Source organism: Antechinus flavipes, chromosome 2 (assembly GCF_016432865.1).
Source record: "Antechinus flavipes isolate AdamAnt ecotype Samford, QLD, Australia chromosome 2, AdamAnt_v2, whole genome shotgun sequence".
NCBI lineage: Eukaryota > Metazoa > Chordata > Mammalia > Dasyuromorphia > Dasyuridae > Antechinus > Antechinus flavipes.
In genome coordinates this window covers 422,327,988-422,343,639 of record NC_067399.1, presented here as the reverse complement: position 1 = coordinate 422,343,639, position 15,652 = coordinate 422,327,988, and the positions used below count along the sequence as shown (strand labels likewise).

General features: G+C 37.1%; 1 protein-coding gene across 1 annotated transcript in view; it reads right to left on the bottom strand.

Annotated features, from left to right (window-relative positions):
* Positions 1–15,652, bottom strand: part of DOCK2 (dedicator of cytokinesis 2) — a 449,319-nt gene that overhangs the window by 399,220 nt on the left and 34,447 nt on the right. Inside the window, exons 13-20 of the mRNA XM_051978885.1 lie at positions 11,236–11,334; positions 8,603–8,675; positions 8,393–8,496; positions 5,807–5,990; positions 5,562–5,659; positions 3,067–3,156; positions 2,197–2,297; positions 902–1,036 (exon numbers count right to left, since the gene is read on the bottom strand). Of these exons, the coding sequence (XP_051834845.1) occupies positions 902–1,036; positions 2,197–2,297; positions 3,067–3,156; positions 5,562–5,659; positions 5,807–5,990; positions 8,393–8,496; positions 8,603–8,675; positions 11,236–11,334 (884 nt within the window). The remainder of the gene's footprint in view (positions 1–901; positions 1,037–2,196; positions 2,298–3,066; positions 3,157–5,561; positions 5,660–5,806; positions 5,991–8,392; positions 8,497–8,602; positions 8,676–11,235; positions 11,335–15,652) is intronic.

Genomic DNA, 15,652 nt, shown 5'->3' with positions numbered 1-15,652 from the left:
TTTACAAAATGTATCTCCAATCTATTTTTCTAGGTTTGTGTCATGTTCTGACCTCTGTACACCCTACATGTAAAAATGACCCTTAACATAGTATTCTACCTTCTATCCCCATGGCTTTCCACAGGATGTCTCCCATGCCTGAAATGCTGTCTCTTTTTACCTTTACCTTTTGTAATACCTGGTTGCTTTCAAGGCTCAGATCAAGCACCACTTTATAAAAACAATTCCCCTATTTCTTAATACTCTTCCTATCAATTTACTTTTTCTTTTTCCCCATAGTAAGAGCTCCATAAGCCATTTTCATTTTTGTCTACATGTCCCCAGTATAATGTCTGGAACATAGGTAGTATTTAATAAATACTTCTTAAATTGATTCCTGTACCCAGAGAATTCCACAGTATTTTACATATCAACTGATTGGTAGCGTGTCTCAAGGACAAAAAACTAAAGCTCAGACCCCAATCCATCTGTCACACATAACTTTGCTGGAGTCGAATGAATGTCAAATCACCTAAGGTACCCTCAGGCCCCTCCTAGAAGAGTTCTGCAACACTGAATACAAATTGTTGTACTGCTTGCTTCATGTCTCAAATCGAACAAGAACAGCCAGAGAAAGCCAAGGAGTGCCTGAAGCCCCAAACCCCAATAGTTGCATAAAATACTATTCTCTGAGCTTTTAGATTAAGTTGAACTATCAGGAAGAGGGATTTTTTCAAATGCAGTTAGATGTGAAGGTACATTTGTTATGATTTTATAATTCACTGGATTACAAAAGGAGAAAGTTGTTTCTGATCACAACTAGTTATAATTTTCTAAGTGAGTGTCTCCAACAGCATAAAAACTGTTATATCTCAGTGGAATTGCAGAGCTAATCAATCATTCTTATATAACAGGTACTTACTGTGAAAATAATGTCCTCGACCGAACAATGAACTTAAACACATATTCCAAAGCTTTCAGAGTTCTTAGGATAGGTTCACACTGCTCCCCTCTGCTGGAAGTATCCAAGTAGGTCTTCAGAACTGTCATCAATTTCCTGAACAAGAGATTATATTTTCAAAATATTTTTCTTCCCAAGACATGATGCAGTTAGTATTTTGTGCATGAAATCATGAATCATTCAATCCATGGCATAAAGTAATGCAAAATAAATTTGTCATTGAGGATAACAGTACATATGTATATACAAAAATCCCCAAAACAAATACTGTAAAGAAAGTTGATTATGCTAGAGAAGTTGAATGGAATGATCTCTTAAGATTCTTTCTAGCTCCAGCATTTTATAATTCATGAAAAAAGGAATCACTAGGAAAAATAGGTCATAGCCAGGTGGTTAGTGTCTGCCTAACTACTAGTGACCATCTTTTTATATGGCTGTGGGTAAAAAGTAGGGTAAAAAGTCCTTTTCAGATGGAGAACAGTATTGTAGGAAGTATGACTGGTGCTATAAAGAGATGGATTTTTCATGTATTTTGAATCTTAAAAGGATTAATCTCAGCCTATGGCTTAGCTCTTTCCATTACTATGAAAATTAAAGTGTTGCTATATGCAGACTAGGGAATCTAGAGTTTTTCCACTTTTGTTCTCTTTGTAATAGTCTTTTAGAGACCCAGAAACAAGAAAATTCTTAGAATAGGGGACCAACAGGAAGCCCCTCGTGTTTCTCCTTTTTTTATTTAAGAAGCAGACATAGAATTAGAAAGGACAGGAAGGAATAGTACAGTTTAGAACTATAAGAGGTTTTAGAGGTCATCTAATACAATGCCTTCATTTTATACCTGAGAGAAAAAACTGAAGTCCAGGATCTTTTACACTTTTAAATCTATGATCCTCCATTCGAGAGGTTTGCTGCATTGCACTTTCAAAACACTAAACTAGGAGAGAAAAGTTGAAAAAAAGAAAACTTCTGACAACTTTACTGAGTTTCTTCATCAATTGGGTCAGATGATCTTTAGAGTCTCATTTAACTATAATATTTAATAACTTCTAAGACTCTAAAGTCACAATTTGCAAAATGATTCTAGTTCTTTCTTGGAGAAGTTAATACAGAACTTTTTTTTTTTTTTTAGAGAGAGGATAGCTGTGGATTCAGTCTCCAGGGAACACTTAAGGGTCAAGTTTTTTCCCCTAAGGCTATATAGATGATAATTTTCAATTTGATGATCAAGAGAAACCCTAGTAAGTATATGCACTTACTTGTAAGCCAATGTTGCACTGAAATGTTGCTGTATGTAGGCTTCCAGGACAGTATTGAAATGCTGGAATTTCCGATCAGCGATGAGCCCTATTATATAGATCTAATAAAGATGTCAAGAATGAGCATTTATGAGGGTGGCATTCTGTGTAGCTGATATGAATATGGATACTTGTATCATGGAACTCGAAGGATTCTGAGATGCTAACTTGCTCAGAATATGCCCCCTCATCTCTTTGTAAGAGGACCTGAAATCCCTCTAGTAGAGATTCATTTCTCATGGTTAAGATTTTACAGTATTCTATTTACATTTAAAATGTAAATATTGCTGGATTGGGGAAACCAATTAAGCCATAGTTGGCCATTAACACCTTAGCTGCTTTTCTCTATGACAGTAAGAAAGTCACAATTTTTTGTGGGGAAAAAGAATACAAGGGGTTTGGAAAAAAGTCAGGCCTTGGAAAGCAACCAGGAGTGACATGATGACACTAAAATAGCACTGAGACAGGTCTGGGCTGCCCAGCAGGAGTAAAAAAGTCCCAAAAATTCAAGTGAAAAGAAGCTCCCCAAAAATGTTATTATTCTTCAGTTAGGTTTTGGGCTGACCCTGAGGATTCAGCAAAAGCAACCTAGATACTTCCTGGTATCCTGCTTTCTGTATATCCAATCAACATCAATTTGTTATCAGGATTTAAAATCTCCTTTTTTCCCACTCCACCAGAGTTATAAATGAAAATGCAACTCTTAAGATTAAAGGAAAAATAATTCCATCCATCTGATCAAAAGTCAGTCCCATGAGATCAAAAATACAGTATTCTTATGAATATAATTCAAGTTCAAAGCATCCCTGTAGATTTCTAGCACTCTCTTACCAAGGCATCGAAGACCAAGATGTCATACTCATTACTCTGGGAATGTTCCATCATGATATTAAAAAGGGCATCCAAGGTATCTTGGAGAAACTGGGAGGGGGGCAAAAGAAAGCTCATATAAGTCATGGGCATGAACAGGGAACAAGGGATTTCTAACATGACAAGTTAAAACATACCAAATGCACAACTAGAAGAGAAATCAGAGGCTGATTAGTATAACTCTCTGATTTTTCAGATGAGGAGACTGAGACCCAAAGAGATGAAATGATTATAAAAGCAGTGAGAGTGTGATGGGGGATTTGATGGCACATCTTCTAAATCTAGAGCTAGAGTTCTTTATACTGTACTACATAAAACATTTACATAATTAGTAAACTGCCTTCTAAGGCAAATAGGTTCCTGGAAAATAGCTGGTGCTGACTGTCACAAGTAGTTAGGTATAGGCTCTTGGGCTATCAGTTTGCACTAATAGTCTGGACTCTCAGGTTGTTCTTGTTAGTTTGCTTTGGTTTTAGATCTGGAGCTGTGATTTCATGGGTATAGAAAATTCCTAAGGAAGAAGATCCCTCTAACCAATATAGATCAGAAATTCCCTTACAAGGTTTGGTCTTAGACAGCTGCCTAGGAACAGAGAATGGTTAAGTCATTTCCCCAAGGTCACAGAATCAGTTGTGTTAGAACTAATGTCTCTCAAACCCTGAGGTTGACTTCACTGTGGCGGGCTATCTCTTGTCCATGGTTTACATGCTAGCAAATAAAATAATAATAGAAGACATTTCTACAGAGCTTTAGAATCTGAAAAGCACTCATACATATTCTGTTTGACTTTCCCCACAATCCTGTGAGGTTCTATAGGTATTATTACACAGCAGCTAGGATAAATTAGTGGGCCTCCACTAGTATCTTACACATAGCAAATGCTATATAAATGTTTATTATTAATGTTTATAACTAGTAGTATCCCCAGAGATTTGTTTTATTTTGCCTTGCTCTTAGAATTGTAATTTTTTTCAGCATAGGAAACTCCCAGGTGGGGAAAATCCCTTTTCTAGTGCATTTTAACTCCATACCAGAGAAAGTCTTAAAGAGTTGCCCGAGGCACTGAGTGGTTAAACAACCAGCCTAGCAACAATCAGACGCAGAACTTCTTCACCTTCAGTCTATTTGTCTCAGAGGTCAGCTCTCTAACCATTAAACCATCATGTCTCTGGCTCTCTTTATTGCAAAACAGGAAATCCGGGTTCAGCAAGGTTAGTGTTTATAGAGCTGGTAAGTGTCAGGCGCAGTATTCAAACCCAAGTCTTCACTTTAAATCTAGCACTTTTTGCACTACCTCAAGCCTGTCTCCCTTAGTCACCGTAAATCAATGTTTCCCAACTCTTAGATGGGGGTTTTGCTACACAAAATATTTATTCCTTGGTTTTCTGACTACTGATGTAAACAAGGTCATAGTAGCTGCTGAGGTTCTTTCCTTAATCCTTGCTGTGGGGAGAATAGAGCTGCTTTAATTAGACTTATACCTGAAACACTTTATATTCTCTCTCTGTCGCCAAATGGACACAACCAAAATACCTCCAGTATTCTGCTTGTTCTGGCAGAAACCTCAGTTATACAGTTAGGTCTCTATCCTTTGAGATTTTCCCCCTTTCCTCATCTCTGCTTTATCAAATCAGATAAGCAGGTCAAACCAATTGTATTTTCCTAACTCTCCTATCAACTAAAGGGATCATGATAAAAAAAAAAAAAATTACTAGTTGCAGTCACATAGCTGCAAACCTTAGCACCACAGTGACTTAATACCTACTATGTGCAAGACGGTCTATTAAATATAGCAACTCATCAACCAAATCTTTACAGGAATGATTTCCAACACGTTGGGGAATTTTGCTGTGGTGTACATATCAACTCATCCTCATTTAACAAGTCTATATTGAGTACTTATTATATTCCAGACATTGGAGACAAAAGAAGTAAAAGGACCCTGTCTTCAACAATCTCTACTCAGGTAAACAAATATATATTTGTATAAATACAAAATAGATATAATGTTATGGGGATGGGAGAGGAAGAAGTGCTAGTAGCTGGAAGATCAGGAAGGATTTTATTTATTGTAAAAGTTAGCCATTAAATTAATTTATCAAAGCAATAAGGGATTCTCCCAAGTAGATGTGAATAATAGAAAGAGCACTCAGTTTAGAAACTTAGGTTCAAATCCCAATATGTGATCTTTCTTAAACCACTTTACCTCCAGATCTTGATGGAATGAAGGCCAAATGATCTCTAGGTTGTGTTCTAATTCTAAATCCTATAACCTTCTTTTCTCTATGACTTATTTTTTAAGCATTTTCAATATTCATTTGGGAAGGGAGTTGCTCTAACCCCCTTCAAAGACAACCCAATTCTGTCTTTCAATGCCCAGATTTGGATGCATGTGAATGTTTCTATGCATTTAAAGGGATTTGATTTAAAAAAATAATAAAGGGATTCATACCAACCTTCACAACTTCTTCTCCATCCACAATTTTCAGTTTTTCTAAATTTTCTTGTAGTAGTTCAGGTTTCATACGCCACTTTAGTAGACCTAACAGACCCACTGGAACACAGATCATTCATAATATTGAACATAGTAGGTCATACATTTGGATCTTCTACTTTCTCTTCCCTAATACATCCATAAACAGGAAAGTACTACTGTGCTTTCATACCCAGCCCCACCCATACTCCTAAGCAGCTGCATTACCATTTTGAGTTAACTTAGTAGAGCACACAAGAGTGGAAATAGAGAATACATCTCTGGAACTGATGGAGAGTCCTCCTACACTGCTGGCACTCCGGCTCAGGGTGGATCCCTTGCTTTCAACATGGTGCCGATAAGAAGGAAGAGTCAGGTAAGCACTGGCATCCTCCATCTTCTTGCTGTCCCCCTAAAAACATGACTCCAGTTACTCCTCCAAGACAAGAGCCAAAGTTGACTATGGCCAATCTTAGCTAGCAGTTATGGGAAGTGGGAGCCACAAAGAGGAAAAAGAACAGAGTCAGATTTGGAAGGACTGAATGAGCAAGGAATTACCAAACTTCTGCTGAAAATGTAGGTCTATTTGTGCTGTAATACAAAGCATTAAGAGGATGTTTAGTTGAAAAAGAGAGTGATCCAACAGATGTAGTTACCCAGAGTGGCTGTTTCAATTTAATATACAGTAACTAAGAGGCTACTATCTGTCTATCTAGAGACCATCAGAGAGGGATATACCAGAAAATTGCTGAAGCCTTCTTACATAGAACCAACTAGTTCCACTAAACCAAATTTTCTTTTCATCGACTACAAAATTATCCTTTACTGATTTATGTCCTCTTCCCTGATCTTTCTATCATCAGGATAAAGTGCTGATAAGGTTAAAAACAATCAAAGGCAATAAACTAGAAGCTAGGTCATCAGGGTTTATTCTTAGCTTCCCTTAGTCTGTCATATTTCCTCATTCTATAAAAGAAGAAGAATCAAAGTGTAACAGCTTCTGAGGTGAAACTCAGATCACCGATTTAAAGGTGGAAGGGACCTGAGAGAGCATCTACATCTATCTCCCATATTTTACAAACAAGGAAACTGAGGCCCAAAGAGATCAACTAACTTGGTCAAAGTTACATAGGTACTAAATGACAAATATGTGATTTTAACATATTTCCTTTGTCTGACTCCAACTGAGCATCACTTCTACCAGAGCACACTACTATCTTCATTTCAAATTTAATGGGACACTTATGGATCCAGTGGCTCTGAAGGAAAGTGAGGCAGGTAACTTTGCACAGCTCTTCCTCACTTAAATCCAATTTACTTTCATGTCTTGCCATCACTTCCTTGATGTAACAGTCCTCTTTGAGAATGAAGGACAAACAACAGCAACAAAAACAATGGAACACTTAACAAGCAATTTAGATTTGTCTGTTATTTGTCTGATTTTGCTCTATAAAAATGATTTTTAAAAAAAAATTCCTTTCTTCTTACCTGAGTGGGATGTTAAGGACTCAAAAATAAGGAAAGTAAATGGGGGAATATTAATAAGAAATCTACATTAAATTTGGTTTCATTGTAATTTGATATTTGTTATAAATATTGAATTTATACTAATAATAATGACTTATATCTTTGAAAGTAATGATTATTAAATAACTAAGGAGGAGACACAGGATTTTCCCTTTCTGAAATGTTATTCTCTATTAGGCCAAGCCAGCATCTGAAAGACATTGCTGATAGATTGGATTGGATTAACTTTCTCTTCCATTTTATTCAACCCCCCCATCCACTGTGGCTTGGGTTGGGGAAAACCTCTTTGATTAGATTGCCAGAGGCTGGAGATGGTTCTCAAGTAAATGACATAATCTAAGTCATATCTCCCTCATTAAAATAGGTCCACCTCTCAATATAATATTCATTCTTCTCATTACTTGTTAACCAATCAAACCTGATTAACACCCTCAGGAACACACTGTTTCAAGGGCAGATAAGCAGTGAATGGGTTCCATGAGAGGGTCTCTGGCATTCAAGAGTGTCACTGATTCCTTTTATTAATCACAGGTTAGCATGATTAATAAAATGATTAATTACCCAGAAATTATCTCTCAAACTTTTTATACATCACAATCTATCTATATTTAAAGTGTATTAAATAAATATACACTTTCTCTGAAAGCATTTGAAGTTTGGTCTGTACAGAAAGACTGTGATCAACACACATATACACACAACATCCCTCCAAACTAATTAATAAATATGGATATACATTGTGAAGATAAACAACTCTGAAAGATTCAAGCATTCTAATGAATGAAATATCCAATGTCAATGCTAGAGTACCGATGATCAAGCATGCTACCCTACTTCTGCACAAAGTGGAAGACTACAGATACAGAATGATACATTTCTTTTTGGATATGATCAATGAGGGAATTTGTTTTACTTGACTATACAATTTTGTCACAATGGTTTTCATTTCATTTGTTTTTTCTTTTTCTCAAGTAGGGGAGGGGAAAGTGTGGTAGAAGTGTAACTAGAGTTCACCCTTCCCCCTCATCCCCCACTCACCAAAAGGAGGAGAGAACAGAAGGAAGGCCAGAAGGAATCACAAACGTAGAGAAACTTGGAAAGTTACATGTTGGATTTATTATATACTTAAGAAAAGCAAGCTTTACATAATAGAGATTCACAGTTTTATGTCCAATACTATCCTTCTGTTCTACAATGTATATGGAAATGCTCATTTTATTTGATGTTTGTTAAGTTCAGAATCCAAAAAAAATGAAAGGAAAAAATAAAGAAAAAATGCTAATGTACCTTCAGGACTAATAAATCATGACACCCATCCTGCAGAGTGGTTCCATCTTCCTTCATCAGCTTCACATAGGACATAGCAAAGTTCTTTTCCCCTTTATCTTTAGCTGGAAATGGAAAATGTGTTGTCACAGAAGAGAAATTTGGACAGGCCAGTCATCCAATTGCCCCACCTATCAAGGTCCTTAACAGCCCTTTGAGGTACACACTTACACTCTAGGGAAGATCTGTGTCGAAACATGAAACGCAGGTGAATCTTCTGCATGTCTTCAATAGGGACAGCGACCTTTGTAAAAAAAAAAAAGGGGGGGGGACCAGAATTCAAGAAACAAATGGTTAACAAATCCATCCCGACCATCACTACCCATTCCATTTCACTGAGGTCTCTGCACACTGATTTATAACACATCCATCAAATCTGATGAACCATAAAGAAATTATACAAGGACTAACTATGAAGAGAAAATAAAGTACCAAATATAATCCATTTGGCAAATTGCATCCCTAGCCAATAAAAATAAGCCTGTAGATTATAGTAGAGAAAAATGAATCTTCCCCAAATTGATATAAAAGTCACATAACTTTAGCACAGGGTTTTATGCACTACAAACTGCACAATGTACATTTCCCTCTCATACTCCAGGAGTTCTGGAAATTGCATCAATGCTTAGCAAATTAAGTGTGGTCATTAGGGGCTTTGCTTGAGGAGCCTCATTTATGCAAATTAATAACACATTTTAATCCAATAAATATTAGATTCAGAAAAAAATCCTGAGGCTAAATCCCATTCGTGATTATACATAGAGCTCCTCCTTGGTATTTCTTTCCAACAAGTTCTATTACACTAAAAGCAAGGACCATTAGCCTCTTTGGCTACTCTATACAAATCAACCCAGTATGACTGGATGTAGGTCCTGGAAATCTTTATCCCTAGTTCCCAATTACCAGTCCCACTACAACATGATCTAAGCAATCCGCTAAGTTAAAATTATAAGCAAAAAGTACAAAAGAATCTCATGGAAGACATTAACAAACCATTTGAAATGGTAGATAGAATGCCAAAATTGGAGTTAAAAGAAACAGCATTCAGATTTCACCCCAGACATTTATTAGCTTTGTGAACCAAGTCAAGTCACTTAACCTCTCCATGTCTCAATGTCTTCATCCGCAAAATGGAAAATTGGATTAAAGGCCTTTAAGACCCCATCTAACTCTAAATCTATGATTTTAGGATGGCCCACCTTCAGGAATGACTATTAAAACCCATTATAGAGTCATGCTTTAGGAACCTTCTTTTGCCCAGAACATGAACCCATTAGCTAGACTAAGTCTTTGCTGTGTTATCTCTTTTAGATAGAGGGAAGGGCATTGAAGGTGCTCCATGCCATCTTCCATCTTGATCTCCTAAAAAACATCCTGCTCAGATCATAGAAGAGCAAAAGTTAACACTTTCAAAGAAGAGAAAGGATTTTTTTTTGGGGGGCGAAGGAGAAATATTTTTTTCCTTTGGGAAAATAACATGGATGCCATTCTAGGTGGGGTAGTGGATAGAGTGCTAGGCCTAGAGTCAGGCAAATTCATCTTCCTGCATTTACTTACTAGCTGTGTGATCTTGAGCAAATCATTTAACCCTGTTTGCCTCAGTTTCCTCATCTATAAAATGAGCTGGAAAATAAAATAACAATATATAACAGTATCTTTGCTCCAAAAAACCCAAAATGGAGTCACAGGTTTAAATGTGACTAGCCTGAAAAATGTCTTTAGGCATCAGTTTCATAGATTTTAAAAGTCAAAGCTGAAAGTGAATGCCAACATATATAGTGTTTTTGTGGCTAGGTATGTCTGAGGGACAAGGGAAGCAATGGGAGAGAGAGAGACAAATATGGAGGGAATCTTGCAACCAATAATGCAGTGTAGATTCAGATGGTGAAATGTGCTTTACTAGGTCTCTGGCTAAAGTCCAAACTTAGAATAACAGAGAATTAGGATTGGCAAACTCTTCATTTTAGGAATGAGGTCCTAAGAGGTTAATTGACCTACCCAGGGATGAACAATGAATTAGAAAGGTTTTAATGAGTTGACATGAGATGCATATGAATTTTTATGCCTTTTTCACAGGTCTAGTCCATCTCCTCCATTAGATTATCAACACCTCTCAAGTACACAGGAAGTCTTCCATCTCCTGGGTCATTATCCCCCCTGCTTCTCTTCTCCCTTTCCAAATTGTGCAGGACAAAGTTCACAGGATTACACACAGATTATAGATTTAGATTTGGAAGAAACTTCAAACCTCATTTAGTTCAACCTTCTCATTATGCAAATGAGAAAACTGAGGACAAGTGAGGTTAAGGGGCCTGTGCACAGCTAGTAAGTAACCAAGGTAAAATGTTAACCCAGGGTTTCCCGACTCTAGGTCAGGCACTCCATGGTGCTGACCCTAGATTACCATAATTAGATTTCATATAGGAACATAACTCCAGAGCCAGAAGGATCCTTCAGAGCCATCCAGACAACTTCCCTCTTTCTACAGATAAAGAAACAGAAGGGAAGTGGCTACTCCAAGTCCACTCAGCTTAAAAGGGACAGTGTCAACATCTGAATCCCAAATGCTTTCCTCTTCCCACTGCACTATCAGCCTCCCTTTTCAGATTTTTATTGGAATATCATTCAAAAGTACCATCAATTGATTTTCTCCATGCACAGAACTGTAGGTCCTAGTGAGACAGAGCACCTTTAATTAAGTACTTTCACCAAAATACTGATGGAATTGCTGAGACTAAGACTACACCCAAAACAATGTTTTCCTACTCATCTCCCACCAGCCCCTTCCCCAACTTGCACCATACCTTGACCGTTTCCATCCAACGCGGCTGCTTGACTTGGTAGTAGAGGACAGATCTGTATTCACTCATGGGCTTGTCCCCAGCGCCCACACAAATGGCATTCTAATCCAACAAGAAGACAAAGAAAAAGTTTTGGATTGAGATTTTCTTTGATAATTTGCAGCCAATGTCTTGGCTGGTCAAGCTACCTAGGCTAATCCTCCCTCTTTCCCAAGCCTCCCACTAGGTATCTACCATTCTCCTCCACATTACAAATTCATCCATAAGCACTTTAGCCCCTGGAAGTGACAGCTGCTTAACTACAGAAATTCTATTACTGGCATTCTGGAATGCACTGAAGCAAGGCTGGCGCTGATGACGCCTTATTGTAAATGGTAACAGGCCCGCTAGTTACTGAGCACCACTGGTCTTATTAATCCGATTTGTTTCCTCGATCTAAATGTGCACCAAGTTTACAAACAGGCTCAAAGCAACTGAGCAGCAACTTATTCCGATGGATTTCTAATGTGAATACATTGGAACAGGGAAAGTGCTGGGTTTAGAAGCCTATGGCATCAGGATTAGAGCGTGGAGTTGGCACCTAATAGGAAGAATGTGGGCCCATGGATAAAGAGGCGTTCTGTCTATGGCTGGCAGTCACTATCCATCTACGCGATTTGGAGCAAGCCACTTTATTCATAAATGAGTAGGTGGGTCTAGATGGATCAGAAGACTTTTGTGATTCCACAATTTGATAGATGTAAATATTTTTTATTGTGACTTTATGATACTACAACACAAATATCATCCTAAGAGAGTTTCTACTTATAAATTTGATTTATATTTATTTTGTTCATGAATAGAATACTTATTGTGTAGTAATTTTGGAAAAACAGAGTAGGCTACCTTTATTCTCTCTGATTCCTATATTTATGGCAGAAGCTTACCAAGAAATAAGTCTAAGTTATTATTATTATTACTAAGAAGAATCATATTTATATGGCACTTTTAAGTCTTGCAAAATACTTATGTGTCAGCTTATCTGATCCTTACCACAACCCTGTGAGGTAGGTATTATTAACATCCCTGTTTTACAGAGGAATAAACTGAAGTTGACATTAGATTAAGTAACATTTGCCTAGAGTCATACAGCTAACAAGTGTCCAAGGGAAGATTTGAAATCAGGTTCTAAAGAGTCCATTGAAATCTGATTTTAAGTCCAGTACTCTGTCTACTGCAGGACTTTCTACAGTGCCTGGATGTGTATGTTTGTTTGTGTGTGTGTGTGATAGCTATGAAGAAAAATATATATTATAGTATTTTATTATTTTACTACATATTAATAATGCTCTATGTTATTTTACTAATTTAACATAATATTTTGCTATTTCATCAATTTCAAATGTTTGAAATTCTAAAGTGGTTAAAAAACCCACAACTATATATATATATATACATACACACACATTTATACATATATATGTATATCTATATGTATGTAATTACCCTTTTTTTTTGTTTCTTCAAAATTTTGATTTCACTGGGATAGAAACTATACTAATGCAGATCAGGACCTGCTGTGCAACTATTTGTATAGAATTATCTGGGAAAGTGAGAGGTTAAGTGACTGACCTAGAACTGAGAGACTCTGAGGGGCAACATGGCATAAACATCATAGCAGAAAACCACATATATTTTATATATATACTAAATGCCTGTTTACTCCAACTCAATTATGGGGGAAAAAAGCTTGCTTGTTTGAAGAGAACTTATTTTTCCATCCTGGGCTTTCAAAGAACAAAAAATTCAAATAATAATAGTCCACCTTTCTATAGAAAGGAAGGATATTATTGTCAACTCCATTTACAGATGAGGAAACTGAGGCTGAGACCACAGCTAATCAATATCTGGGTTAGGATTTAAATGCAGGCCTTCCTGACTCGTCTTGTGCTCTACCAACTAATTGATTCTATGTACAATTAAATCTAATTTGGCTTCAAATCAGGATGAAGAGTCCTTTTGAAAGGAATACTTAGAGAGGATACTGACTTTCAAAGACATCCATGCGGTGTGACCTTAGGAAAAGGTTCTGGCTTTTAAATTTCTATTAAGATGTTGAAACACAAAAACATACTTTCAAGACACTTCAAATCCAATAGAATTGACAAAAAAGTAGTCAGATCTTAGAATGTCTACTAAAATCTTTCTCTTTTATGTCAGAAAAATAATCCCAAATACAAATTTTATATGTGAGTCCAGTAGAAACTTTCATTACTTTCATAATAGCCAGGCTAACTTCCTAGTGGCCCATCATTAGGTTGACCACAGCGACCCTTACAAATTATTTCTCATGTAGCAGAGGAATTGAATTTGTGGAGGAAGTGTCCACACCTGGGAAATCACAGGAGTAGGGTGCTGAACTGGAAAAGACCCAATGAATCATCTAGCCCCACTCACTCATTTTGCAGGTGAGCTCACTAAAGCTTAGAAAGGCACTGGTGACAAGCCCACAGTAAAACACTATGAAGCATATTAACAGGATTTGAATCCAGATCTTTCTGATTCCATTCTATCCATTACACTCATGGGAATGATCCTGGGATCTATGGAGGTTCTTGAGACCATTTCAGAAACTCCTAGAGGTCAAAACTATTTTATAAAACTACTAACGTTTTAATTTCTAATACAGTAAATATTTATAGATAAAACAAATGTTCTTTGGGGGGGTTCTTAACAATTTTTAAAAGTGTAAAGGGATGTTGGGACAAAAACATTTAAGGACCATGCTACAAGTGTCATTGCATAGTGCCTTTCACTGATTTCTGATGGAATGCAGGGAGTCCAATGCATAAGGCACTGTAGGAATTTCTGTAGAAACCTGAACTCTGACTTAAACCACCCATTGGGTGATCTTTCTAGGTTTACAGTTTTAGCAATGTCAGTGAATTCTGCTTGGCTTATAGATTCTGGAACAAAGATTGATCAAAAAAGTAAAAACCCCTGCTATGAGTTCAGTGTCTCAAAAGATCAGCTCATACTTTGGTGAGAATTTACAGTTTCTAAGGTTTGAAAGATCATTACTCCCCATCCTACATCCATCCCTAAGCCCAAGTCTGAGATGTTCTGTTTTGTCTCAGAGCTTTGAAAATAAAACTGAAAACTTTGAATTGGCTTATTATATCACTGAGGACCAACCTGAGTTTATGGGAAGACTGAGGGCTACACAAATCAATCTGAAATGAGAGTCCAATTCTTTTCCAAATCCTCATAAAGAGGATATAATAATTGCTGCAGCCTTCTGCTGCACAGTGGAACTAGGTGTTGTTTGTTTCTCTCACTCCTGCATTTTCCTTATCCTTAAATGCCAGAAAGGACAAAGAAAAGCAGAGTCATATGCAGACTAAATGCTATAAAGGACAGCTGTGTCACAATAGGTGGTGATCCCTGGGGGCACTTTTTCAAAAAGCAGATGTAGCACCTCCAACACAAACTCCAGTGACTCTTTAAGAACAAACACAAACTCCTATGACTCCCTAAGAACAAACACAAAATCCTATCTGGCAGTAAGCATTTTTCACAGCCTGACTTCACCTACCTTTCCTTTCCAGCCTTCCTATACTTCACTCTCGCCAGCACATACTATGGTTCACCTATATTGGCTTTTGTGCTATCATTCTGTATCATTCTATCTCCCTTCTCATTGGCTATCTAGAGTACCACTTCTGTATGAAGTACTATCTACTAATACCTTCCTCTTTACAGTTTACTTCTCTCTACTTTGTGTGTCTCTTATGTTCAGATACACACATTGTCTACCCCAATAGAATTTACAAGTTTCATCAGGAGAGCCAATTCAGAGGAATCCTAACTACCTTCCACTGGAACCCTATCTAGAGTCTCTGTAAGTCACAGGGATGAAATGGTTTTCTTGAAGTTAACTCACTGATGGAAAAGAGAGAGTATATAATTATATTTTATGGGTTCAGAAAGAAATCCTATTTGTAGCACATTGTAACTAAGACAAACTGTTTATGTTTTTAGTCTTATGAGCCTATGCTCTTGAAAAAAAGAAGCTGGTGACTTCCCTTGGAAGAATGTCAGATCTCAAAGTTTCTCAATTATAGGAGAAGAAAAAATAACCCAGGGCATTGGTTAATTATACCTGAGCCCTCATCAAGAGAAAACCTACTGATATGAGGGCTATGCATTTTGTCTATGTAAACATTGTGTTGCTTTTACTATAAACCAAATCAATGGGCATTTATTAAGCATTCACTATGGTTAGGAACTGTGGATGCACAAAGAAAGGCGAAAAGAGTCTCTTCCCTCAAAGAGTTTACTTTTAAATGAGGTTGTAGCCTCTTTGATTGTGGGCAAGGCAATTGAACTTACAGTGCTCCCTGGCAAATCTCAAAGACTATAAATTCAGGTCAAATGGCTT